The 26,210-nt window shown below is 43.6% G+C and overlaps 1 protein-coding gene and 1 long non-coding RNA gene across 4 annotated transcripts; one reads left to right on the forward strand and one right to left on the reverse strand.

The window, feature by feature from the left end:
- The first annotated feature begins 169 nt into the window (after nucleotides 1-169).
- LOC132658656 (uncharacterized) lies at nucleotides 170-6,143 on the forward strand. The gene is made up of 2 exons (XR_009598569.1): nucleotides 170-406; nucleotides 1,727-6,143. It is a non-coding gene; the product is annotated as an uncharacterized LOC132658656 (long non-coding RNA).
- On the reverse strand, nucleotides 5,569-25,627 carry RBM34 (RNA binding motif protein 34). 3 transcript variants are annotated; one of them, XM_012104993.4, is made up of 11 exons: nucleotides 25,499-25,627; nucleotides 25,216-25,390; nucleotides 24,886-25,022; nucleotides 20,007-20,235; nucleotides 18,466-18,525; nucleotides 13,951-13,994; nucleotides 11,516-11,599; nucleotides 11,307-11,370; nucleotides 9,062-9,101; nucleotides 8,719-8,837; nucleotides 5,569-5,906 (listed from the first exon to the last, which is right to left on the reverse strand). In XM_012104993.4, exons 1-11 carry the CDS (start codon nucleotides 25,549-25,551, stop codon nucleotides 5,628-5,630), a joined length of 1,284 nt encoding a protein of 427 aa, XP_011960383.2. In that variant the 5' UTR covers nucleotides 25,552-25,627; the 3' UTR covers nucleotides 5,569-5,627. The 3 variants fall into 3 exon arrangements, with proteins under 3 accessions (XP_011960383.2, XP_042097082.1, XP_060262703.1); XM_042241148.1 differs by lacking the exons at nucleotides 8,719-8,837; nucleotides 9,062-9,101; XM_060406720.1 differs by lacking the exons at nucleotides 24,886-25,022; nucleotides 25,216-25,390; nucleotides 25,499-25,627 and adding an exon at nucleotides 20,530-24,810.
- Nucleotides 25,628-26,210: the final 583 nt, after the last annotated feature.

The raw sequence follows: 26,210 nt of genomic DNA on the forward strand, positions 1-26,210 counted from the left end.
AGTGCCTGAGGGGAGGCACCCGCGCCGCTTCTGCGCCTGCGCAGGTGCTTAAGTTCGCTACGGAGTCGAGCTACTGCGCGAGGTCGCGCACGTCCTTAAGAGCGTTTGAGCTTGACGTGATGAGGGTGGCACGTGGCCGTCGTGCGCACACTCCAGAGTGTGTGTAGCTGACTTCCTTGCTTGTGTCAAAGATGGAAGGTCACTGGTCGCAAATGCTTCATCATTTTATGTTACACAGGCGCCCTGTAACTCTTGTTTGATTCACTTTCATTTGGTTTCAAGCTCAGTCACAATCCGTTTTGCAGCAAGGACCATAATCTAGTGATTCGATTTCAAAAGATTGTTACGGTATAGTCTCAGGAGTGGAAGAAAATTAAATGGAGCGATTCCTGGAAAAGGATAACGGGTAAGAGACACAATGGAAAAAAATAGTAAACACTGAGTTGTCAAGCTGTCATACCCACTGAAGACATTATGTGTGTAGTTTAAATTTGAAAAGACATAGACGGGATCCTCTGAAACCTTTGGAGTGATAGGAATGTTTATTATAGACTGTAGTGTCCTGACAGTTTATGCGAAAGAGATGGTTCATCATGGGGCTGCCCAGCAAGACCTGAAAGACCAGGGTTGTGATTGGGCGGTTGGGACTTTGATCTGGGTGGTATCAGCCCTATTTCTGGGGGAAAGGAGGGGAAGGAGGCTGGAGAATAACTTCATGGAGTTCAACTTCATGACCTACATAAGTGAAGTTGCTCAGTCGTGTCCGACTCTTTGTGACCCCATGGACTGTAGCCTACCAGGTTCCACCGTCCATGGGATTTTCCAGGCAAGAATACTGGAGTGGGTGTCCATTTCCTTCTCCAGGAGATCTTCCTGACCCAGGATCGAACCCAGGTCTCCCTCATTGTAGGCAGACGCTTTACCGTCTGAGCCACCAGGGAAGGTAGGTTATGACCCACATAGGGAAGCCCAATGAAGGCTCTGGACACCGAAGCATGTGCCCTTCCGAGGTTGGCAGTACTCTGTACTTAGGAATCAACGTGCCATGTGCAAGGAGGGTGAGGTGTTCTGTCTTCTGGGAGGTGTTCAGGGAGGGAACAACAGAAGCTTTGAATTTGGGACTCGCCCATACCTTTCCCTTGTGCATGCCTCTTCTCTTTCCCTTTGGCTGGTTTTGGTTTATTCTTTTTTGGCTGCACAGCAAGGCTTGTGAAATCTTAGTTCCCTGACCAAAGGTTGAACCTGGGACTTAAGCAGTGGAAGTGCCAAGTCCTAACCACTGGACTACCAGGGCATTCCCTGGCTGCATTTTATGTATATCCTTTTGCTGTAATAAAACTGTAATCATAAGTAGAACATGTTCTTGAGTTCTGTGATTCCTTATGGTGAACCTGAGACAGGGAGTAGGAACCTCCAAATTACTAGCTGGTCGGTCAGAAGAGTGGCCTGGAGACACATCTCTCCCTGTATTTGTGACCTGTGTATTCTCATACAGCCATCTTGTCATACAGCAATACTGTCCCCATAACACAAAGTCTGGCTCAACTCTAGGGTAGATGGTGTCAAGCTGTTGCAGGGTACTTATGGAAACATTTAGCTGACATTCCTAACCTAGTCCAAGAGCTTGGGAAAGCCCTTTTGCTTGAGTGATAATGAACCTGTGCAAGTGTGCGTGCTAAGTCACTTCGGTCGTGTCTGACTCTCGGTGACCATATGAACCCTCCAGGCTCCTCTGTCTATGGGATTCTCCACGCAAAGAAAGAGTACTGGACTGAGCTGCCATGCCCTCTTCCAGAGCATCTTCCCAACCCAGGGACTGAACCTGAGTCTCTATGCCTCCTGCATTGGCAGGCAGTTTCTTTACCACTTGCGCCACCTGGGAACCTGAGATCCTATAAGACTGGAAATTTGATCAAAGGTACATGTACATTGCCTGGACTGGGGTGAGATGCGAAGGTGCATATATATCACAGCAAAGCAAATGACTGCTATTGGGGGGTTGGACACAACAGAAAAAAAGCTTTTCCTTATGTCATGCACACATACGGATTCTTCCTAGCCTTAACAGTGCACCCCTATCAGCTGACAGAGGTATGTCCTGAGCCACAGGTGGAACGGAAGACTTGTAGGGCCGCACAGATGACCTGAGGCCTAGAACTTGAGCCGGGGTAATCAGAGACTATGTGTCCATCACCTTATGACACTAAGCAAAGGACACGCTGTTCTTTCTGTTGTGCATCATAGAATGCCATGTAAGTAGGAGGTCATTGCTATGAGATAAGATAAACCAAGCAACCTGTTGATACAAAGAACAGTTAGTGCAACTCCTGTGCCTCTGAATTTCTCAACCACTCTACAGTTATTCATATTTTTTTTTCACTTGTAAACCATCTAGAATCCTCAAACAGAAGCAGACTGTAAATCCCTGAGGCATGTTGCTTGTAAGTGGTATCGTTATTGGGCTGTGGACTGACCTTAGTGGATCATCACCAGTGTTGTAAACAGAATGAAAAGTATCCGAGGGCAACATGGGTAGTAAGGACTGGTATTGTCATGTGAGACTTGTGTGTCAAATAAATATACCTATGACTGTACTGATCACAGTGAGAAATTAAAGACTATCACAGATCATAGTCAAAAAAGTGGGAAACCACTGATCTAGTCCAAGCCCCTTATTTTCCCAGTCAAGATATTTAGATAAAGAGGTTGAGGTTAGTCCAAGGTCATGCATACACAGCCAGAGAACTGGGTCAAGGATCAGATGTCCCTCCACCCTAGTCCAGGGGTCCTTACATGAAAACCCAAAGACCCACACTCTATGTTGAGGACACTAAAATCATATAAATTTATATACATTAAAAAGCATATACAATAAAATATATACTTTAAAGAAAATACAAACCGTGCAATTAAAGAGGTAAGTGTATGTAGTCTACAGATAAGGCATCTTTATATAAATTTAACTGAAAATATATGCAGAAATGTTCAAGAGCTATCAAGGGATAAATATTAACTGAACCATACTTATGAAAAACAAATGAACTTCCCTAATGGTCCAGTGGCTAAGACTCTGCACTCCCAATGCAGGGGAACCAGGTTCAACCCCTGGTCAGGAAACTAGATCCCACAAGCCACAACTAAGACCTGGCACAATCAAATAAATAAATATTGAAAAGCAAGGTTCAAAGTGCCATAGAAGATCCTAAGCATAAAATATCCAGTCTTTGGATACATGAAAATGGAGCTCTTTTTGCTTTCTACAGAGCTACATTAAAAAATTTTTTTTAACTTTTAAAAGGTGAGAATTTATACTTTTTATATTGATATAAATTAATGACATACCCTAAAGAATTTATCATAAAATAATACTGCCCAGTGCACTTGTGCAAACAATAAATAATTCACTCAGAGTATTAACATTCACATGTGTAATTAAGAGTTTACAAATGTACAAACACTTTAAACTCATTTTCCAAACATTCAATAAGCCCATCCCCGCCCAGAGCTACATTTTGAAGACCTATTTAGGTTTTCCCTGTGCAAAGCCTAAAGACAACATTTTCAAAATAATGAGTAATAACTCACTGTCCTGCAATTCCCTTGCCCACCTGTAAGTAATCAGTTGCATGTATCACAGATGAGCCTGCCTCAGATCAGCCCCCCTGGCTCACGCCCACTCCTCCCTCCAGGACACAGCTTCAGCTCGCTAAGTCTTGTGAGCAGGGCACCAGCTGTATGTCCTAAGGGTAAATCTCAACGGAATGCAATGCTCTTCTTTCCCCCGGTTGAACTTTACACTTTGTGACTTCAGTACCATACTTTTTCAGAAAATTGTTTCCAGGACTTTTTTTAACTTATTTTTTGGCCACACTGTGTGGCATGTAGTCTTGGTTCCCTGAGCAGGGGTCAAAACCCGCGCCCCCAGCATTGGAAGGTGGTCTTAACCCCAGACTGCTGGTTTTTGTTGTTTTTTTAGTCACTAAAGTCAAGTCTGACTCTTCCAGACCCCGACTGTAGCACACCAGGTTCCTCTGTCCTCCACTATCTCCCAGAGTTTGCTCAGATTTCTGTCCACTGAGTCAGTGAGGCTGTCTAACCATCTCATCCTCTGCCACCCACTTCTCCTCTTGCCTTCTATCTTTCCCAGCATCTGAGTCTTTTCCAATGAGTCAGCTCTTCACATCAGATGGCTTCCAGTTCAGAGTGAAAAGTGAAAGTGTTAGTCGCTCAGTCATGTCTGACTCTGCAATCCCATGGACTGTAGCCTACCAGGCTCCTCTGCCCATGGGATTCTCCAGGCAATACCAGAATGGGTAGCCATTCCCCTCTCCAGGGGATCTTCCCCACCCAGCGATCAAAACCAGGTCTCCTTACTGCCGGCAGATTCTTTAACTTGCCACCAAAGAAGTCCAACAGTCCTTGGCAAGTCCCTAAGTATGATTTTTAAAAAACAGTTTCATTCTATTGGGTGACATTAAGTATCACAAGTATTCCTGGGAGAATATTCTTCAAATTAAAAATAGAGGTGGGACTGTCCAGTAGTTAAGAAGCCACCTGCCAATGCAGGGGACACGGGTTTGATCCCTGCTCCAGGATGATCCCACATGTTGTGGGGCAACTAATCCCACGCGCCACAACTACTGAGTCCATGAGCCCTTTAGCCTGCGCTCCACAATCCGCTTGCTGCAACTAGAGAAAAGACCAAGACTCCATGCAGCCAAAAATATATAAAAATTTTTTTAAAAAATTGAAAAGTAAAAATCTGCCTTATAGCAAATTTACCAAGGACTGCAATAATCAATCTAATCACCAATTAAGAATAAGAAATCAGACCTACATTTGATATAAAATTCCTGTTTAGTTATTAGGCTGATGAAATAAAATTAAAACCTAGAACTCCACTTATCATAAGTACAAAAGAAAGGAAGAAAAATGACTAGCTATCATATACCAGCCCTTAAAACTTTACTCCTTAGGGATTATCACTTGACCTCAGATCAATCAGTATTCCTACTTTTATTCAGATACTTTGTCTAGGTACAGTAAGTATTAAGGTTGTTTCATTTTTCTTTAAATTTGCTCACTTTTAAATTTAGTCTCATCCCAAGTAATTCTTTGGACGGAGGAGCCTGGTGGGCTGCAGTCCTGGGGTCGCTACGAGTCAGACACGACTGAATGACTTCACTTTCACTTTTTGTGTTCATGCATTGGAGAAGGAAATGGCCACCCACTCCAGTGTTCTTGCCTGGAGAATCCCAGGGACAGATGAGCCTGGTGGGCTGCTGTCTATGGGGTCGCAGAGAGTCAGACAGGACTGAAGCTGCTTAGTAACAATAGCAACAAGTAATTCTTTAAAATGACAGGTATATTTGCAACATAGGGTAAAATAATACATAACCACTAAAATTCTAAACGTTCACCCTACACTTAAAATCATCTCTCCTACAATCAACAGTATTACATGATGACTACATCTTAAAATAGTTGCTTCAAAGGTAGTATTACAACATGAATAACTGAAAAAGCATCCATGTTTCACATATATAAAAAATTCTGAAACTCAGTACATAGATTTATCTCAATTTTATTACCAGTAGTCAGTGAGGGAAAATAAAAGCTTCAGGTTGTTACTTCTGCTTTTTCTGTGTCTTAGTTCGTCTGCTTTTCTTCTGTCCTTTCTTTTTCTTCTTCATGAGAACAGCTTTCTCTCCAATAAACAAACCTTTAGAATTCTGTGCACTTTTTGAAGCAAAGTTAAGTCCCTGCTTAGGTTTACTGACATTCTTTAAACTAGGATTTGAATTTTGTTTTAACTTTTCTTTATGGACAGAACGCATGACTCTGAGTTTTCTTCCCATCAGCTCAGAATTATTTAATTTCAGAGCAAGATGAACAGCATCTGTATTCTGTAATAAAAATCAATATATTAAATTTTACAGAAACTCATCTGCAAAGAATCTAGCAAAATTACAACTTTTATGGATTAGAATAATTTTCAAGCTTATAATACAGAAACCCCTGTCGGGAATTCCCTGGCAGTTCAGTGGTTAAAATTCTGTGTTTCCACTGCAGGGGGCACAGGTTCCATCTCTTGTTGGGGAACAAAGATCCCACCTGCCTCGGTGTGGCCAAAGAAAGAAAAAGCAGAAACCCCGCTCATTTCCACAGGTAGGAAGTCCAAGCCCCAGGGTTCCAGCAGTGGTGCTTGCAGTTCTAATCATGCACCCTCATGCGTTTCTCCCCAGGAAGCACTTAGGCTGGCTTGTCAAATGACCAGGTAAGCCCACAATCAAAGAGGCTTCATTTTTTCTCAATGTAAAATGAACTTTCAACTAAGGAGATCAATCCTACGTGGCCTTTTAAAGCAATGAAGCTCCTCCTCACGAGTCTCTTCCTGCAAAGCCCCTGCTGTACTGGTTGATTTGAGAACAGAGAACTCCATTACAGTACTTGAGATGTCAGACTAGATGCCTTCAGGGTGCCATTTAAACCCCAAATACAGTTACTCTTTTATTCTAACTCAGTGTTAACAACTCTAAATATTCATGACGTGTTATAGGGGTTTACAAACTTATCAGTAGTCAGAAGACAGAGAGCAGAGAGACAATGAGATTGTTACACCACAGTCATGGATGGAAGCATCAGGATGTGAGCCCCTTCCTTCAAACCCATCTGGTCCTACATACGAAGAGCCTTAAAAACTGTCGCATGTCTTGATCTGGTTAGTGATAACCCACGGGGGAACTTTCCTAAAGAAGTAATCCAAAAATGGAGGCAAACATTTGAAGGAAAAAACAATCACTCCAATTTCATTATTATAGAGAAAGAGAGAAAACAGCACACATGTGTGATATTTGGGAAACACTAGGGGAAAAGACAGTATGAATTATGTTACATTCCTCAATGGAACATACTTACACAATAGAGAACAACACAGAGGCAGGCTACAGAAGCTTATGTTCACAATATTAAGTGTGCCCACAAAAAGGCAGAGGCAGAAACTGAGAGGACACATATGATGGGGTGATTGAAGAGGGAAGAAAAGCTTAAGTGCCTCTGGGTTGTACGTGTATTCCCGTAATTTTAGACACAAGATACTGGTTATAACTAAATATAAATTGCATAACAAAAACTAAAATTTTCTTCTAGCTGAGTGAACAGTCAATTTTCTCCTTTTACAGTAGGTAGAGATTTGGAGATTTAGTACCTTTAATGTTGTTTTTCAGTCACTAAGTTGTGTCTGACTCTTGGAGACCCCATGAACTGTATGTAGCCCACCAGGCTCCTCTGTCTATGGGATTTCCCAGGCAAAATACTAGAGTGGGTTGCCATTTCCTTCTCCAGGGGATTTTCCCCAACCCAGGGATCGAACCTCCATCTCCTGCACAGGCAGGCAGATTCTTTCCTGCTGAGCCACCAGGGAAGCCCAATACTTTTAAAAGCCAGCATCTAAAACATTATTTAATGAAACAACTGACAAAGGATTAATTTCCAAAATATACAAGCAGCTCATGCAGTTCAATACCAGAAAAACAACCCAATCAAAAAGTAAGCAGACGACCTAGCACACATTTCTCCAAAGACATACAGATGGCTAATAAATGCATGAAAAGATGCTCAACATCGCTCACTATTAGGGAAACGCAAATCAAACTACAATGAGCTGTCACCTCAACTGGTCAGAATGGTCATCATCAAAAAATCTACAAACAATAAATGTTGGACAGGGTGTGGAGAAATGGCAACCTTTTTGCATTGTTGGTGGGAATGTAAATTGATGCAGCCACTATGGAGAATGATAGGGAGAGTCCTTGAAAAACTAGAAATAAACCTACCATTTGACCCAATAATCCCACCACTGGGCATAAACCCCGAGGAAACCATAACTGAAAAGGATGCGTGTACCCTAATGTTCACTGCGGCACTATTTCCAGTAGCTAGGACAGGGAGGCAACCTAGACGTCCATCGACAGATGAATGGACAAAGAAGCTGTGCATACACACAGTGGAATGCTACTCAGCCACAGAAAGCCATCTGAGTCAGTTTTAATGAGGTGGATTAAGATAGAGTCTATTATCCAGAATAAAGTAAGTCAGACAGAGAAAAACAAGAGAGTATATTAATGCATACATATGGAATCTAGAAAGACAGTACTGATGAACCTATCTGCTGGGCAGCAGTGGAGATGCAGACACAGAGAACAGACTTATGGACACAGTGGGGGAAAGACAGGGCCTGCACTAACAGAGCAACATGGGAACACACTAACGTATGCAAAATAGCCGGCCAGTGGGAATCTGCTACATGACGCAGGGGGCACAAACTTGGCGCTCTGTGAAAACCCAAAGGGGTGGGATGGGGTCGGAGGTGGGAGTGAAGTTCAGGAAGGAGGGGACCTGTACACCTATGGCTGATTCGTGTTGATGAATGGCAGAAACCAACAGAATACTGTAAAGCAATTATCCTCCAATTAAGAATAAATAAGAAAGATACAAAGGTAGAAATGAATAAATAAAACATTATTTCATGACATTAACATGGAGAAACAATTAGGACATTGCATGCTTAGATGCAATGTAGGAACCGTGCTCTATTATGGCAGGTTATGAATTGACTTAAGGTGCAATTCGAGAGTGACAGCGAGAGTTATGGCTGAATGATGGGACAGCCTCCCCCAACACACTTCAAGGACAGTGACGACACATTAAACTCTGTACCTCAAAGAGCACGTAGCCAAAGCCTCTGCCGACTCCAGTAACTTGATCCCGCACAATCCTCACAGCCACAACATTCCCACAGGCCAGAAAGTGCTTCTCAACTGCAGATTCTTCAACTTCTAAAAACAGGTTCAACCAAAGGGGAAGTGAGGACTTTGAATCACCTCAGGAAGTTAGAGATGTTTAATCACACATCAAGGTAAGCACAGCCTTGAAGTAATTAGTCAAGTTACACTCCACACTTTTGAAAGTTAGTCTTAAAGCAAAACGCTGAGTGACCACTCGGGTGTTATTTGCATTACTTCAGTGACAAACAGATAGTTTTTTATTTAAACAAACTTACTGTATGGGAGATTTCCCACAAATACGGATCTCTTGTCCCTCTGAAACACAAAATAAAAAAATCACTCATGAAAGAGAAAATGGAAGTCACTTTGAAGTCTACTCTTTCCCTCACCGCACATGTCTGACGGGGCTCCATCTCCTGATTCCCCTGCCTATCAGGCCCCTGTTGGATCTGGCTTCTGCCATCTTTCCCGCAGGAGTGTGAGCCCCAGAGTGAGGAGTGGCTTCTGTTTACAGCTGGCACTGACAACATGGCAGTGCTCAAGAAAGGCCTGCTCCTTTGGAGGTGGGCACACTTTTTCTATAAAGGGCCAGAAAGCAAGTATTTGTGGGCCAGGCAGTCTCTGCTGTTCCCCTTGCCTCTGCTGTTAAAGCAAAATAACGTGAAACTAATGGGCTTCCCCGGTAGATCAGTGGTAAAGAATCCACTGCCAATGCAAGAGACTTGGGTTTGATTCCTGGGTCAGAAAGATCCCCTGGAGGAGGAAATGGCAACCCACTTGTGTTCTTTCCTGAAGAGTCCCATGACAGAGGAGCTGGCGGGCTACAGTCCATGTGGTTGCAAAGAGTCAGACACGACTGAGCACGTAATGGGTATCATTTACGTGCTATTTTAATGTAGCAATAAAACTTTATTCACAAAAACAGGGAGCAAACATTGGGCCCTCAGGCCAGTTCGCTATTTGGTGCCAGGCCCACCATCAAAGCCAGGACAGTCAGCCAGGCCTTGGTCATTTCTCACCTAGCTAACCTCACACCGATAGTAACACATTCTGCCTCTGCAGTGAATTCTTACCAACTCATGCTTCATTCATTTCAAGAGACCCCCAAGGAAAAGCTTCTGAACAAAACCCAGACTCCTCAACATGGCAGGCAGGGGTCATCATGACTGCCCTCCACCTATTTCTCCAACAGCAATTCTGACTGTGGCCTCTCCTCAGACTCTACCCGCTAATAACTGTACCAAGCTCTTGGAACCCCCACAAAGGATTAGGTTTTGGTCCCACCATTCACAGTGTTCAAAATTTTTTTGTCCATATAACACTGATAGGACACCTGTTCTCCAGGAAACCCTCCTTTGTCCTTTCTTGCTGGCAGCCTCCCACACTGCGTGGCCCATTCCTGAGCTGACGTCTATGACAGAATTTATCATACCAGTGCCGTGCTCAGCACATCTGCTCACCTTTACCTTTACACTGCAAACTTCCAGACAGCTGAGCCTGTGTCTCAGCACCAAACGCCTGACACAGAGCAGGGACGAAACACTGCTAATGAGTAATGTGACTCGAGACCTTAGTGCTGGCTCCAGTGCTCTTTAATATACCTTTCAGCCACTCTCTCCAGGATTATTGGATCTGATGCAGGAGTGGGAACCACTTTTTAAAAAATTAACATTTTAATTGGAGGCTAATTACTTTCCAATACTGTAGCGGCTTTGCCATATACTGGCATGGGTCAGCCACGGGTACACATGTGTCCCCCATCCTGAACCGCCTCCCACCTCCCTCCCCATCCCATCCCTCTGGGTCCTCCCAGTGCACCAGCCCCGAGCACCCTGTCTCATGCATTGAACCTGGACTGGCGATCCATTTCACATATGGTAATATACAAGTTTCAATGCCATTGTCTCAAATCATCCCACCCTTGCCTTCTGCCACTGAGACCAGAAGTCTAGGGAACCACTTTCTTGAAGCTAATGCTGACTTGAACTTCCCTGGTAGTCCAATGGTTAAGACTCTATTTCAATGTAGCGAGTGCAGGTTCAATCCTTGGTTTGGGGAACTAAGATCCTACATGCCACATGGCACAACCAAAAAGAAAATAAAAATCAAAAGCTAGAGCCTTCCCAGGTGGTTTAGTGGTAAAGAATCCACCTGGCAATGCAGGAGATGTGGGTTTAATCCCTAGCTTGAGAAGATCCCTTGGAGGAGAAGTGGCAACCCACTCCAGGATTCTTGCCTGGGAAATTTCATGGACAGAGGAGCCTGGCGGGCGACAGCCCCTGGGGTTGCCAAGAGTTGGCCACGACTGCAATGACTGAGCACAGCAAGAATGAGCAACGCGGACTTAAGCCCTTGCCCGCCCCCGGCGCCCATGCTGAGACCACAGAGGGCAGAGGCGCCTTCCTCTCATTCCTCGTGCTCCTGGCTAACCCAACTCCTCTCCCAGCACATGCTCAGAAGAAAACGTTCTTCTCTACACTACTGCAGCGAAATTCTTCAGACAGTGCAAGAATTACTTACGGAGGAGGTCTCAGTTGCAAGATCCACTCTAACACGAAATCCTTCTGCAAACTGGGCCCCATTTCTGTTATAAATATGAAGGGAAAATGGCTGTTAAAAACAGGCACTGAGCTACTGGGGTATTTAATCTGAAGTGAACCCAAAGAATAAAAGAGAGCTGGACTCACACGTAGAATAATTCTGTGCAAACATCAAAGACACAAAATTACCTTTCCAGTGCTTTTGTAGCAGCATTCTCGTCCTTAAACACAACGTAAGCATTAATATTTTTCTGATCGGGATGAATTTTACGCCTACATTAAAAAAAAAAAAAAAGTAAAATTTGCTAATCCCAAAGTCACTAAAATAAATACAGCTTCTTTTACACTCTCAATCAACACCTATGACAAGAATTTCTGGGAGGATTTTCATAAATTCTTTTCATAAACATTTAGTAATAACCCAAGAAATAACACACAACTTGTACAGATAATGGTGAAACGCGTGACCTACGCCCTCTTCCCAGTCATAACTGTGAGAAAGCAGGAGGCCACCCCAGGTGACCCCACCGCATGACAAACTGCCAACTTCGCTGCAGCTCTGTATCTAACACACACATAGACGGGAAAAACAACGTGCTTTTTTCTTTTTACTGTAAAATAAAAACTATACAAACCTGTAAACGTGTACAGCTAAGAAAATTATTAATAGGGTAATACCCAAATAGCAACCCACTCCACTATTCTTGCCTGGAGAATCCCATGGACAGAGGCGGCTGGCAGGCTACAGCCCATGGGGGTTGCAGAGAGTTGGACACAACTGAAGCAATGTAGCACTTAGCACCCTTGTAGCCTCTCTGTGGCCCCAACAACTACAGCACTTCCTCTCCTCCTTCAAAGGCAACCACCACTCCCACCTTTATAGGAACTACTTCCCTGCATGTCTATGTGGTTTTATCACCCAAGTGTCTACCACGAGACATACTTTGGTCTTGTTCAGTTCTCCACTTGAAAAGTCTTTAGAATCCTGTTTAATCTGATTCACCATTTATCTATCTTATAGTTTGACCTAAAGAATTTCCCTGGAAAAAACTGACCAGCCAACAGCAGTCATGAGGCACTTCTGATTTGAAGATGCATTTTGGCAGAGGAACCAGAGATCAAACTGCCAACATCCTCTGGATCATCCAAAAAGCAAGAGAGTTCCAGAAAACATCTATTTCTGCTTTATTGACTATGCCAAAGCCTTTGACTGTGTGGATCACAATAAACTGTGGAAAATTCTGAAAGAGATGGGAATACCAGAGCACCTGACCTGTCTCTTGAGAAACCTATATGCAGGTCAGGAAGCAGCAGTTAGAACTGGACATGGAACAACAGACTGGTTCCAAATAGGAAAAGGAGTACGTCAGGGCTGTATATTGTCACCCTGCTTATTTAACTTCGATGCAGAGTACATCATGAGAAACGCTGGGCTGGAAGAAGCACAAGCTGGAATCAAGATTGCCGGGAGAAATATCAATAACCTCAGATATGCAGATGACACCACCCTTATGGCAGAAAGTGGAGAGGAACTAAAAAGCCTCTTGATCAAAGCGAAAGAGGAGAGTGAAAAAGTTGGCTTAAAGCTCAACATTCAGAAAACGAAGATCATGGCATCTGGTCCCATCACTTCATGGGGAAACAGTGGAAACAGTGTCAGACTTTATTTTGGGGGGCTCCAAAATCACTGCAGATTGTGATTGTAGCGATGAAATTAAAAGATGCTTACTCCTTAGAAGGAAAGTTATGACCAAACTAGACAGTATATTCAAAAGCAGAGACATTACTTTGTCAACAAAGGTCCGTCTAGTCAAGGCTATGGCTTTTCCAGGAATCATGTATGTATGTGAGAGTTGGACTGTGAAGAAGCTGAGTGCTGAAGAATTGATGCTTTTGAACTGTGGTGTTGGAGAAGACGCTTGAGAGTCCCTTGGACCGCAAGGAGATCCAACCAGTCCATTCTGAAGATCAGCCCTGGGATTTCTTTGGAAGGAATGCTGCTAAACCTGAAACTCCCGTACTTTGGCCACCTCATGCGAAGAGCTGACTCATTGGAAAAGACTCTGATGCTGGGAGGGATTGTGGGCAGGAGGAGACGGGGACCACAGAGCATGAGACGGCTGGATGGCATCACTGACTCGATGGACGTGAGTCTGAGTGAACTCCGGGAGTTGGTGATGGACAGGGAGGCCTGGCGTGCTGCGATTCATGGGGTTGCAAAGAGTTGGACACGACTGAGCGACTGAACTGAACTGAACTTTGAGCTTAAAAATGTTAGGTATAGGAAATGTATACCTTAGAACTGATGAAATGTGATACTTGTGATTTATAATAGAATATTTAGATGCAAAACTTTCTTCTTCTCTTCACACAGTATGTCTGATTAAACATGTCTGAAATTTCTCATTTTTCATGGCACGTTTTAAATTATTCTGCAATTGTTTCTTACGTTGAAGCTTGAAGACAAACATCTGACAAATTTATAAGTGATCATCAGCATTAGAAACAATAAACCATGATGGTTCACCCAAACATAAACATTTGGGAGGTTAAGAAATTATCTCATTTTTCACCAAAATGGAAGAGAATTTACAAGTACTCCCTTTCTCTAATTATAAACTTACTTTATTGCCGCCAACTTTTTGGACAAAGTTCCCTCTGCTGGAATCTTTAAGAGAAAAAAAAAGCATTACAGGAAAGTCATCATTTGACATTATTTCAAAATAATTATATTTTAATTAATCGAATTATAAATACCTAACTCCAATATGGAATAAAAATGAAGGAAATACTGAATCAGAAACAACGGTCCTAGTGTTGTATGAATGGGACCTTGGGGCTGAGGACAAACATTTCCAGTGACAGCGCCATATCCAGATTTCACAGGCAGCAACTCTCAAACGAGGCAGAAATAACGGATGACTCGAAGGGGTTGCTGGTCATATGAGGAGACAATGTTGTGGAAGACACATGTGAAGAGTGTTAAGGAAAATCGTTTTATAAAATGAGCATGGAAAAAGGGGACACTTCTAAGTTGGCATTTTATTGAATATGCTATGATTTTAAATATGTCTAACTTAATTGAAAAGGAGTATGTCAAGGCTGTATATTGTCACCCTGCTTATTTAACTTATATGCAGAGTACATCATGAGAAACGCTGGGCTGGAAGAAGCACAAGCTGGAATCAAGATTGCCGGGAGAAATACCAATAACCTCAGATATGCAGAAGACACCACCCTTATGGCAGAAAGTGAAGAGGAACTCAAAAGCCTCTTGATGAAAGTGAAAGAGGAGAGTGAAAAAGTTGGCTTAAAGCTCAACATTCAGAAAACGAAGATCATGGCATCTGGTCCCATCACATCATAGGAAATAGATGGGAAACAGTGGAAACAGTGTCAGACTTTATTTTTGGGGGCTCCAAAATCATTGCAGATGGTGATTGCAGCCATGAAATTAAAAGACGCTTACTCCTTGGAAGAAAAGTTATGACCAACCTAGATAGCATATTCAAAAGCAGAGACATTACTTTGCCAACAAAGGTCCGTCTAGTCAAGGCTATGGTTTTTCTAGTAGTCATGTATGGATGTGAGAGTTGGACTGTGAAGGAAGCTGAGCGCTAAAGAATTGATGCTTTTGAACTGTGGTGTTGGAGAAGACTCTTGAGAGTCCCTTGGACTGCAAGGAAATCTAACCAGTCCATTCTAAAGGAGATCAGTCCTGGGATTTCTCTGGAAGGAATGATGCTGAAGCTAAAACTCCAGTACTTTGGCCACCTCATGCGAAGAGTTGACTCATTGGAAAAGACTCTGATGCTGGGAGGGATTGGGGGCAGGAGAAGGGGACGACAGAGGATGAGATGGCTGGATGGCATCACTGACTTGATAGATGTGAGTTTGAGCGAACTTCGGGAGCTGGTGATGGACAGGGAGGCCTGGCGTGCTGCGGTTCATGGGGTCGCAAAGAGTCGGACGCGACTGAACTGAAATGAACTTAACTGATAAGTAATATAAGAAGACATGACACTTCACTCATATCTCTGTGAGTTTATATATGTCAATTGGCAAAAACAAAACAGAACCCTTCAGTATCTGTCTTCGGAGAAATAATGGAATCTCCCTTTTTTCAGGAACATGCTATTTTCAGTCATATTTGGTACCTAAGAGTGACGGGAACAGGTAGGGAAAGCTTATGGAGAAGGTGGAAATTCAAATCAACAATGGTGACTAACAGCAATGTGCCAAATACCACCAGGCACTGTGAACAGGAAGGTAAAAAGATACAAATTGCCAAGGCCACAGTCCAGGGGTGTCTATGAACACCAGTCTCATTCAGGCAGTCACTATAAATCTCTGGAAACCTTGCCTGTTAGTCATTCGATAGTTTACATAGTGAAAGTAAGAAATCTGAACTACTCCTTAGTCTGTCTTGCTCAAACGGTAAAGTTCTCAGAATATAGACAGAAATACAGTCCAAGACATGAGAAATGCCCACATGGACAATCCGCATGTGAGTGCCAGGCATCCAAACACATCTACTAGGCTTGCTAGGAGCCCTCAAGGACCTGTGCCCTGCTATTAAAGATAAGAATGAATAGATATAGCATAAGACAATAAACTACAAAAAGGATTCAGAGGGGAAAAAAATACCACTTGGTGTTATAAAGTATCAAAAAGCCTTGAATAAGTGACATCTTAAGTGCCTTCTGAAAAATACATATTATCTTGATGAGCAAAATGAGAATTTAAGGATTCCCAGACTATACATACAGTGAAATACTACTCAGCCATAAAAAAGGAAATCTTGCCACTTGTGACAATATGGATATATGCCGAGGGTATGCTGAGGGAGACAAAGACAAACACCCTGTGATGTCACTTATGCATGCAGTCTAAACACCAAAACAGGGAATTCCCTGGTAGCCCAGTGGTTAGCACTGTGCTCTCACTGCTGAGGGCCCAGGTTTGATCCCTGGTCGGGAAACTAAAATCCTACAAGCCTCACAATATGCCCCCCCCCAAAAAAAATAAATAAATAAAACTCAAGAGATACAGAGAACAGATTGGTGGTGCCCTAGAGAGCAGGGGGCAGAGAGTGGGCAACATGAGTGAAGGGGCTCAAGGGCACAGTGACAGATGGTGACCAGGCCCATGGTGGTGACCGCTCTGTAGTGTGAACAGACGCTGGACTGTTACACGAAACGCCTGAAATCAGTGTAATGTTACACACCAATTTTACCCAAGTTAACAAAACAGAACTGAGCAAAAGGATGCGGGTGGGAAGGTCCAAGTATATGATCTGCTACAAGCGCAGCGCCCAGGCTGCAGGACAGTCACGTGTGGAAGAGCACAGGGCCCCAGGGCCACCCTGCGCAGACCGTCAGGATGTCGGGACGAACAAACAGCTAGAAAAATGACAAGATTTGGGGCACCTCCGTACATATTTGATGTGAACCAGGTGCAGGTACTGGTGACCCAGCAGGCAGCCGGGCTCACAGTCTGATGGCACAGAGGAGCAGCATCACCATGTCCCAGCCACCTCCTAAGGACCACCGTGAGTGCTGGCTGCCGCGGGAAGGGCGGCGGCATCACAACGTCCCAGCTGCCCCCTAAGGACCACAGTGAGTGCAGGCTGCCACAGGGGGGGCGGCAGCATCACAACATCCCAGCTGCCTCCTAAGGACTACAGTGAGGTGCCGGCTGCTGGAGGGTGGACGGCAGGGTCACCCCACGTACCAGTAATTCAGGGATAGGGAAGAATCAGGGCTGGCTCCTCAAGGAGAACACCAAGCCAAGTGCGTGTATGTGTCTTTGTGCGCGTGTAATGTTCACGGGAGGGGAGGTGGAGGAGAGGGATTTCATGTTGGGAGTTCCAGGAAGAAGTGCTTTAGGAAGAGTAAGTAGACAGAGGTGTGTTGGCTACACGTGAGGCAGACTGAAAGCAGGAATCGTAGCAGGCCTCCGCAACTATTTTGGCAAGAAGTGAAAACTTAGGTGGGCTAATGCAAAAGGAAAGGAATGAATCAACTTCAGAAGAAACCACAGCTGAAAACCAGGCAGGGACGACAAGCCAACAGGCTGGATGAGCCAAAGAAGAGGCCACGGCTGGCAGTGTGAGCGGTACTAAAGAACAGGTAATCAGCAGATGGCATGGGACGGGGTCGGGGATCGATGCAGGTGAGGTGAGCACAGAGGGGCTGGCAGGACAGCCCTGCGGACGTGTCAGACAAGGGTCTGATATGAGGAAGCAGGACTCAGAAGGGCGGACAGAAGATGCACGTGATGAACGGAAGAATCTAACACCATGAGAGTAATTATGGAGACTGTGCCAAAACCTTGAGAAGGGCCTACTTTTAGAGAAGTGGGCAGTCTTGCCCGCTGGGGACGTTTGGCAATTGGTTGTTACAACTCGGGTGGGAAGGATGCTACCGGCACCTAGTCGGCAGAGGCCAGGGATGCTGCATTACAAAGGTCAGTGTCCAACCACACACAATTATCCAGCATCAAATGTCAATGGTGTCAAGGTTGAGAAACCCCATTTTAGAGACTCACGTTGAGAAAGAGCAGTCTGAAACAAGGAATAAACATTTCTTATATTCTAATATATATTAATTATATTTTTAAAAAATCTATGAATGCTGCTTCTTCATGGTCCAAGGAACATGGCTGTAACTGGTCTACAGAGCACTCAATTGGTGAAATCTGATTCCATTCACTTCCATAAAGTTTTAACATTAAACTGATTACACATACTTTATCTTTCTATGTCAGAGCATAAGCACTGCTCTGCAGAGTCAGGCAAACCCCCCATATGAACAGCTGTGATTTCAGAAATACTACTCAGTAGGTTGAACATCTCCACCTGTTCAACTGACCCACAAACAAAAGTCACAGATCCACTCTCCAAAATATACTTAAGAACGATATCGTTTTACTATGTGAACTCATTAAATTACCCAACAAAGTCCAAGGGTCAGTAATAGACAGCAGGTGTGACTCTGCATTGGCGCTAGATTTGAGCATGTTGATTCTAAAGGTTAAAGTCAAGGGCTCCTTCATCTCACTAAAACCAACACATGAAAAAGTCTGACTTACACGCAATACATTTTCAGATGATGTACTTTCAAGGAAGGAAAACATACCAGAGAACGAAATCGTACAGATTCTATCTGTCCATACTCTTTAAAAAATGACTTCAGCTTCTAAAAAAAAGAAAAAAAAGATACATATATTTTAGTCCATTTTAAGAACATCAAGTAAGTACCACAAAACAGAATTAAGTAAAATGGTTGGATAATCTTTTCCTGCCACGTTTCAAGAATATTTCAGGAAAAGTAAGTAACTATTCAGTTAGAAGACAAGTTTTTACTGAAACGTATGTAAAAAAAAAACAACACATTCACGTTACTATCCCTGAAATACACATTCCTGCCTTTCAATCTTTCAGAATCTTTTACTGCATGTAAACTAGTACTATATGTGTCATAGATTCTGTCATCTTTCCACACTGGCTTATTTAAACCAGAAATGGATTTTAAGGATGCTTATGTCACTATGGGAAATTTCCCAATTGCCTGGAACTGAGACCATCAGATTCAAGAAAAATCTTTGGGTGAATTGTATACATTATGCTTATGACTGGCTCAGGATGTGACGAACGTGTGTATCTGACAGCTCACACAATAATGTCTATAAGCAACTTTAATTCAAAAATAACTTAGTAAACATGTAAAGCTCCACAAACACTCCCCTCCCTTGAGCCCTTATAATCTAACATGAAGATAAGTAACCAAACTGAAACTACGCTACTACGGAAAATGGATTATGTTCTACAAAATAATCACCCATCAAAAGCTAGGAGACAAAAGGCCAAAGGGCCAAGGGAAAAACCAGAAAGTAAGCTTCTTGTACTGTTTTAAGAAAGTGGAACTGAAACTGTTCCTCGAAAGATAAGCAGGATTTTGACCCAAGGGATTGCCATCAGGGTGACTATCACATGAACACACAGAAAGAAAAGGGCATGTCTTGGTTGATGGAACTCCACATAATGGAGGAAACTCAGGAAGGATGGATTCATTCACATGACGAATATTTATCAAGCCTCTACTACACATCAGGCACTGTTTCAATGCTAGTGACAGAGACATGAAGAAGAAAAACACACACCCTTGCAAACACTGTGCTTCTGTTCTCGTGGCATGTAACAGAAGAGAAAGCTGGAGGAAAAAAACAGAGAGAAGACCCCTGCGACAGTTCAGACAAGATTTGCAAAAGCCCGAATTAGAGCAGAGAATAGAAAAGGAGCAGGTGGATGCTGGAATGAATCTATCAAATGATTTAGATAGTCATTTATAATGAAAGTATGTATTAATGACTTATTAATTGTGTACTTATTCAATAAAGTGATATGGCCTTCCCGGGCGGCTCAAACAGTAAAGAACCTGCCTGCAATGTGGAAGACTTGGGTTCCGTCCCTGGGTTGAGAAGATTCCCTGGAGGAGGAAATGGCAACCCTCTCCAGTATTCTTGCCTAGAAAATTCCACAGACAGAGGAACCTGGTGGACTGCAGTCCATGGGTTTGCAAAGTCAGACATGATTGAGCAACTAACACACAAACACAAAAACAAAATTATGAATAAATAATTTCTCTGCATGTTTATAACATACAGACTGTACACTCACCTTCTTCTTACAGGTGACAGGCAAATTCCCAACAAACACAGTTCTCTCATTCTTTAATCTCTCTGCTTCTTGGTTGATTTGAATTTTCTTTCTTTGATTTACAACCGTCTCTTCTACATCATCAAGTAATTCTTTATCTGCAACTGTAACACCAGGTTGAGAATTTTTCCTTTTCTGCCCTTGTTTCTGCTGAATTTCTTCTAAATCAGCACTTGCTAACGCATCTTCTCTTTTTAAGCCAAAAAAAAAAAAAAAGAGGGCATGGAAGTCAGGTCTAGCATTTGACAAAGCACAGATTAGGAATGCTTCCCACCTCCTGGCTTTCCTATAAACTTACCATTCATAAATACATCTACATTTAAATAGCATTATCAAAATGTGACTCGTATCTTTAGGAAACTCAAGAGTTAGCAAAAGTTAAGGTCAATTTCTGAAAATAGTTTAAAACTGCCACCTAATTAAGCAACGAAAGTTCACTCAAACAAAAGCTGGTTCACTTGAAGTTCTTGGGGATTTAGCTTACCTGCTGCTGCTGCTGCTGCGTTGCTTCAGTCGTGTCTGACTCTGTGCGACCCTACAGACGGCAGCCCACCAGGCTCCCTTGTCCCTGGGATTCTCCAGGCAAGAACACTGGAGTGGGTTGCCATTTCCTTCTCCAATGCATGAAAGTGAAAAGTGAAATTGAAGTCGCTCAGTCATGTCCGACTTTTAGCGACCCCATGGACTGCAGCCTACCAGGCTCCTCTGTCCATGGGATTTTCCAGGCAAGAGTACTGGAGTGGGGTGCCATCGCCTTCTCCGAGTTTACCTTCTATCAGTGCCTAATTATATTCTCTGCTCTAGAATTCTAGAGTTACTGCAGCACTCCCAGGGGCTCTGTTAAGGTTAACAGACCAGCAAAGTACTTAACTTTGTAAAACCAATCTAACAGGAGAGACCAGATTTCCTACTGCAATATTTAAAGGACTGCTTATCAAAATTATTGGCTTGGCCAAAAAAGTCATTTGGGTCTTTCCATAAGATGTTATAGAAAAACCTGAATGAACTTTTTGGCCAACCCAATAAATTCTGCCAGTATTGTAAAGTATTGGTGCACTTGGATAAGCACACCAGCCCAGAAAGAGAACTGGACCAGGAACTTAGGAGTGAGGGGCAAGAACGAGTAGTAGGCATCATCAAACTCATTCATTCATTTGCTCAATATTTACTACTCAGTTCTAGCCTCTGAGGATACAAAGATGCAGACCATTAACAGTCTAGTCTCTGAGGAGACAGGCAAGGTTCACCATAAAATAGTAACATGCATAATACCTGGTGTAGAAACATAAAAGAAACAAGAGACATAAGGCAGTATACAGCACGTGGTCAGTATCAGTGAATGATGACCATTATCATCCCTCCACTAGACCACAAGCTCCACTAAGGAGAGGGTATATGCCTAGTTTTTCCATTTACTATGGCATTTAAGGTACCTAGCAGGAGTGAGATGAAATAAGACGCAATAGTAAGACAGAAACCAGATCAAGAAGGACCACGCCTGTTATGCAGAAGTGCTTAGACTTTATCCCACAGAAGACGAGGAGCTCCTGAAGACCCTGAAGGTGCCTGAAAGAGGTCATTTGGGCAGCAGCTGCTGTTCAGTCACTCAGTCGTGTCGACTCTTTGGGACCCCATGGACTGCAGCATGCCAGGAGGTTTCCCTGTCCTTTACTGTCTCCTGGAGTTTGCTTAAATTCACGTGCATTGAGTCAGTGATGCCATCCAAACAGCTCATTCTCTGTCGTGCCCTCCTCCTCCTGCCTTCAATCTTTCCCAGCATCAGGGTCTTTTCCAATGAATTGGTTCTTCGCATCAGGTAGCCAAAGTATTGGAGCTTCAGGATCAATCCTTCCAATGAACACCCAGGACTGACTTCCTTTAGGATGGACTGTTTGGATCTCCTTGCAGTCCAAGGGACTCTCAAGAGTCTTTTCCAGGACCATAGTTTGATGGCATCAATTCTTCAGCACACAGCCTTCTTTATGGTCCAACCCTCACATCTGCACATGACTACTAGAAACACCATAGCTTTGACTAAAGCAGAGCAAAGTGATGTCTGATTTTTAATACTCTACCTACATTTATCACAACTTTTCTTCCGAGGAGCAGTTGTCTTTTAATTTCATGGCTACAGTCACATCTGCAGTGTTTGAAGCCCAAGAAAAGAAAGTCTGTCACTGGTTCCACTTATCCCCCTTCTATTTGCCATGAAGTGATGGGACCAGATGCCATGATCTTAGTTTTTTGAATACTAAGGTTTAAGTGAGCTTTTTCACTCTCCTCTTTCACCCTCATCAAGAGGCTCTTTAGTTCCTCTTCACTTTCTGCTATTTGAGTGGTATCTGCATATCTGAGGTTGCATATTTCTGCATATTTCTCCCGACAGTCTTGCTTCCAGCTTGTGATTCATTCAGCCTGGCATTTCACATTATGGGCAGCAGAGCAGAAGATAACTCTAGAACAGAGTTATGAATGCGGAAAGGCTGGGTAAGGGAGACCAGTAAGGAGACAGTTACAACTGCGGGCATCTCAGAAGACCACAAACCCGCCACAGCAAAAGAGGTGATGGAAAGGGAAAGCGTATCATAGAGAGAATTAAAAGACAGCATCATTAGGACTTGGCAATGTATGAGAAATGTGGGGAAAAGAAAGAGTCTAAGATGACTCCCAAGTCACAGGCTCAGGCAACGGGAAGGCTGATGGCACCACTCATGCAGAGGAACAGGTATGATGAGGATAATGAGATCAGTTTGAAGCATCCTGAATTTGATGTGTGTATGAATAAGCCAATGGGCAGCAGAACATCGCATGAGAGGACACTGCCAAAGAACTGATGCTTTGGAACTGTGGTGCTGGAGAAGACTCTTGAGAGTCCCTTGGACTGCAAGGATCCAACCAGTCCATCCTAAAGGAAATCAACTCTGAATATTCATTGGAAGGACTGATGCTGAGGCTGAAGCTCCAACATATTGGCCATCTGATGCAAAGAGCCGACTCACTGGAAAAGACCCTGGTGCTTGGAAAGATTGAGGGCAGAAAGGGATGACAGAGAACGAGATGATGGATGGCATCACCAACTCAATGGACATGAGTTTGAGTAAACTCTAGAAGATGGTGAAAGACAGGGAAGCTGGCGTGCTGCAGTCCGTGAGGTTGCAAAGAGTCAGACATGACTGAGCAACTGAACAACAAGAACAATGAACAGGCTGACAAACAGATCAAGCAATAAAGATCAGGGGATTACCCTGATGGTCCAGTGGGCTTCCCTCGTGGCTCAGGCAGTAAAAAATCTGCCGTCAATGTGGGAGACCTGGGTTCGATCCCTGGGTTGGGAAGATCCCCTGGAGAAGGAAATGGCAACCCACTCCAGTATTCTCGCCTGGAAAATCCCATGGACAGAGGAGCCTGGAGGGTTACAGTCCAGGCAGTCCCAAGAAGTCGGACACGTCTGAGCAACTAACACTTTTACTTTCACCAGTGGCTAAGACTCTGCGCTCCCAAGGCAGGGGACCCGTTTTCCATCCCTGGTCAGGGAATTATATCCCACGTGCTGCAACTAAAAGATCCCTCATGTCACAATTAAGACCTGGCGCAGGCAAATAAATCTATGTTTTAGAAAGAGAGAGCGAGATCAGAATGCTAGAGCCACAAAGACTGGGAGACTGCCCAGATTGATGGGTATAAAAAGGAATCATGACATGACCAAGGACAGAACCCCAAGCGAAATGGACATTTAAGGAACATTCAGAAGGAAAGGTGCCTGAGATAACAGTGAGAAGGAACAGAGAGAACTGGAAACTCAGAAGAGGCTGACATCAAAGAATGCAATAGCTTCGAGAAGAACAGCAACCACGTGACATGTAAAAGAGAGGGCTGCAGTTAGAGGCAATGCTCCCTATTAAATGCGGCACCTAGGTCAGAATGGCTTCCCTGAGCACTGTTTCAGAAGTATGGTCAGATCAAATAAAAAATTAACAACCAGAGTGCCAGTGTGTGGGAGAGAAGATAGATCAAGAAAAGGAAGAGAGAGCTAGTGGGGATTTCTAAAAGCTCAATGATGAAAGAAAGATTTGGGGGTCACATATGCCTGTGGACAGTTGGATTTCTTTAAGATGAGAATCTTTAAGAGAATCTTGAGTGGACAGATCAAAGATACAGGAAAAAGCAGAAATGGATATAGGTTATCTGATGGCATAACCTCTGAGAAGACAGAAGAGGTACGTGATATATATAAACAGTACAGGTGACTGCAGTAATCTTGGACAGGGAGTAAGCCACCCTTCTCTGAAAGGGGAAGAAACTAAAAACGTGCATAGCTGCAATCAGGAGGAGGATGTAATTCACAACTGTTAATAATTCATGACTCTCAGAACAAGTAACAAGACCACCTGGGAACAGAGAGATAAAGAGCGTGAAGAAAGTGGTCTAGAGACGGAGAAAAGTTAACTAGAAACGTATAGTGTTTAAAAAATAAACTGTTTTTTTTTTAAAAAATTGAGCTAATGGAGGAATCTGATCTCTGAATAAGTTTAAAAAAACCAAACTCATCTTTTATATACATGCAGTAACATTTATAGATGAAATCTAAGTCTTAGGTTTGCTTCCAAACAATGAGGAAGATATTAACAGGATAAAGATGAAACAAGCTTTGCCAAGTATTAATTACTGCTGATGCTGGGTACTCTTTTCAATTTTTGAATATGTATGGGACTTAACATAATAAAAAAAATTTAAAGAGAACTATGAAGGAAAAAAACTAAAATGAATATTAGCAGTGTAAGAATCTCAATTTTGTTACCATCTGATTTCTTTACCATCAACTTAAAAGAATTTTACCAACCTGTTTGCCAACTTCTTCTCTGCATCAGAAAGTTTCTTCTTCACTTTCATTTTTTTGGCAGGTTCTTGCAAAAGTGGCGTTTGGATTTGGGGTGAACTTTCTTCCTCCTCATCTCGTTTCCTTTTTTTGATGGCTTCCTTTTAAAAGTTTAAAGTTATGTTTGAGACCTCATCACTTACTGGTCTTTCTAAAGTAGCATCTTTTCTCTCTCACTGGTACATCCAGTAATGAAAGGTTACTGAAAATTGATCCTATCTGCCCCAGTTTACAAAGCATCCCCTGCAAGGTAGGTTTGTTCTACTCCATTCGGAGTAGAACGCAGTGACTTACTTTAGGTACAGGCACGTACACGGGTTGAAGCTGAGGGTTCACAGAACGAAAGAGCGAAGCCAGCCGACCGGTACTGCCTCTGGAGGGTTGCTTGCCGCGGAATAAACTATTGGCGACTTGTCCAACCTCATAGTCTCCTTCCAGATTCCCACAAGCGCCATAATCCGGGTTCTCTCTAGACACGGACGCCAGAGACTCAACGACATGATTCCATGCCCCACTCCTCGCGCCCCGAGCTCCCGAACGCCTTCCCGCCCAGGCAGAAAAGCCACGAGCCACTCACCCCTCCTGCGCACTCTTTTTTTTCTCCCGTTTGTTCTTCCCTTCCAGGGCCATTCTTCACCTAAAAGCCTCCCAGCCTGCAGCAGCAGCACGTGAACCCGCACTTCCGGGTCTCGGCTGCTCGGCTCTTGGAGCCACGCCCCTTCCGCCCCAGGAGTCTCTGTGGACGCGCTAGGGGCGGAGACAGCGGGCGAAGGGGCGGGGACAGCGGGCGAAGGGCGGAGATAGCGGATGAGGGCGGACACAGCGAGCCCGCCGGTCGAAGCGAGACTTTCGAATCGGATCGCACTTAACTCTGGCTGAGACCGAGTTTTCTTCCGAGAGTAGTTCAGGTCTGAAGTAGGAACAAGAATCAGCCAGGCTGTGAGTGGGCTATCAATCCAATCAGAGGTAAAACACGTACGAGAATCTCTGCGTTGTCGAAGACAGAGGTTTGTCAGGAAATGAGTATTAACAAATGATGAATCGGTGTGAAGGATACATGGGGCTCCTTAGTGCTGCTCTTGCAACTTTTCTGAAATCTGACATTATTTCAAAGTAAAATTGAGAAGAAATTGTGGAAGACCACAGCTCTAACCTGGGCTTCCCTTGTGGCTCAGATGGTAAAGAATTTGCCTGCAACTCGGGAGACCTCGGTTAGAAGATCCCCTGGAGGAGCACCATGGCCGGAGGGAGCCTGGCGGGCTACAGTACATGGGGTCTTGAGTCGGACA

This window comes from Ovis aries, chromosome 25 (assembly GCF_016772045.2).
Source record: "Ovis aries strain OAR_USU_Benz2616 breed Rambouillet chromosome 25, ARS-UI_Ramb_v3.0, whole genome shotgun sequence".
NCBI classification, from domain to species: Eukaryota; Metazoa; Chordata; class Mammalia; order Artiodactyla; family Bovidae; genus Ovis; species Ovis aries.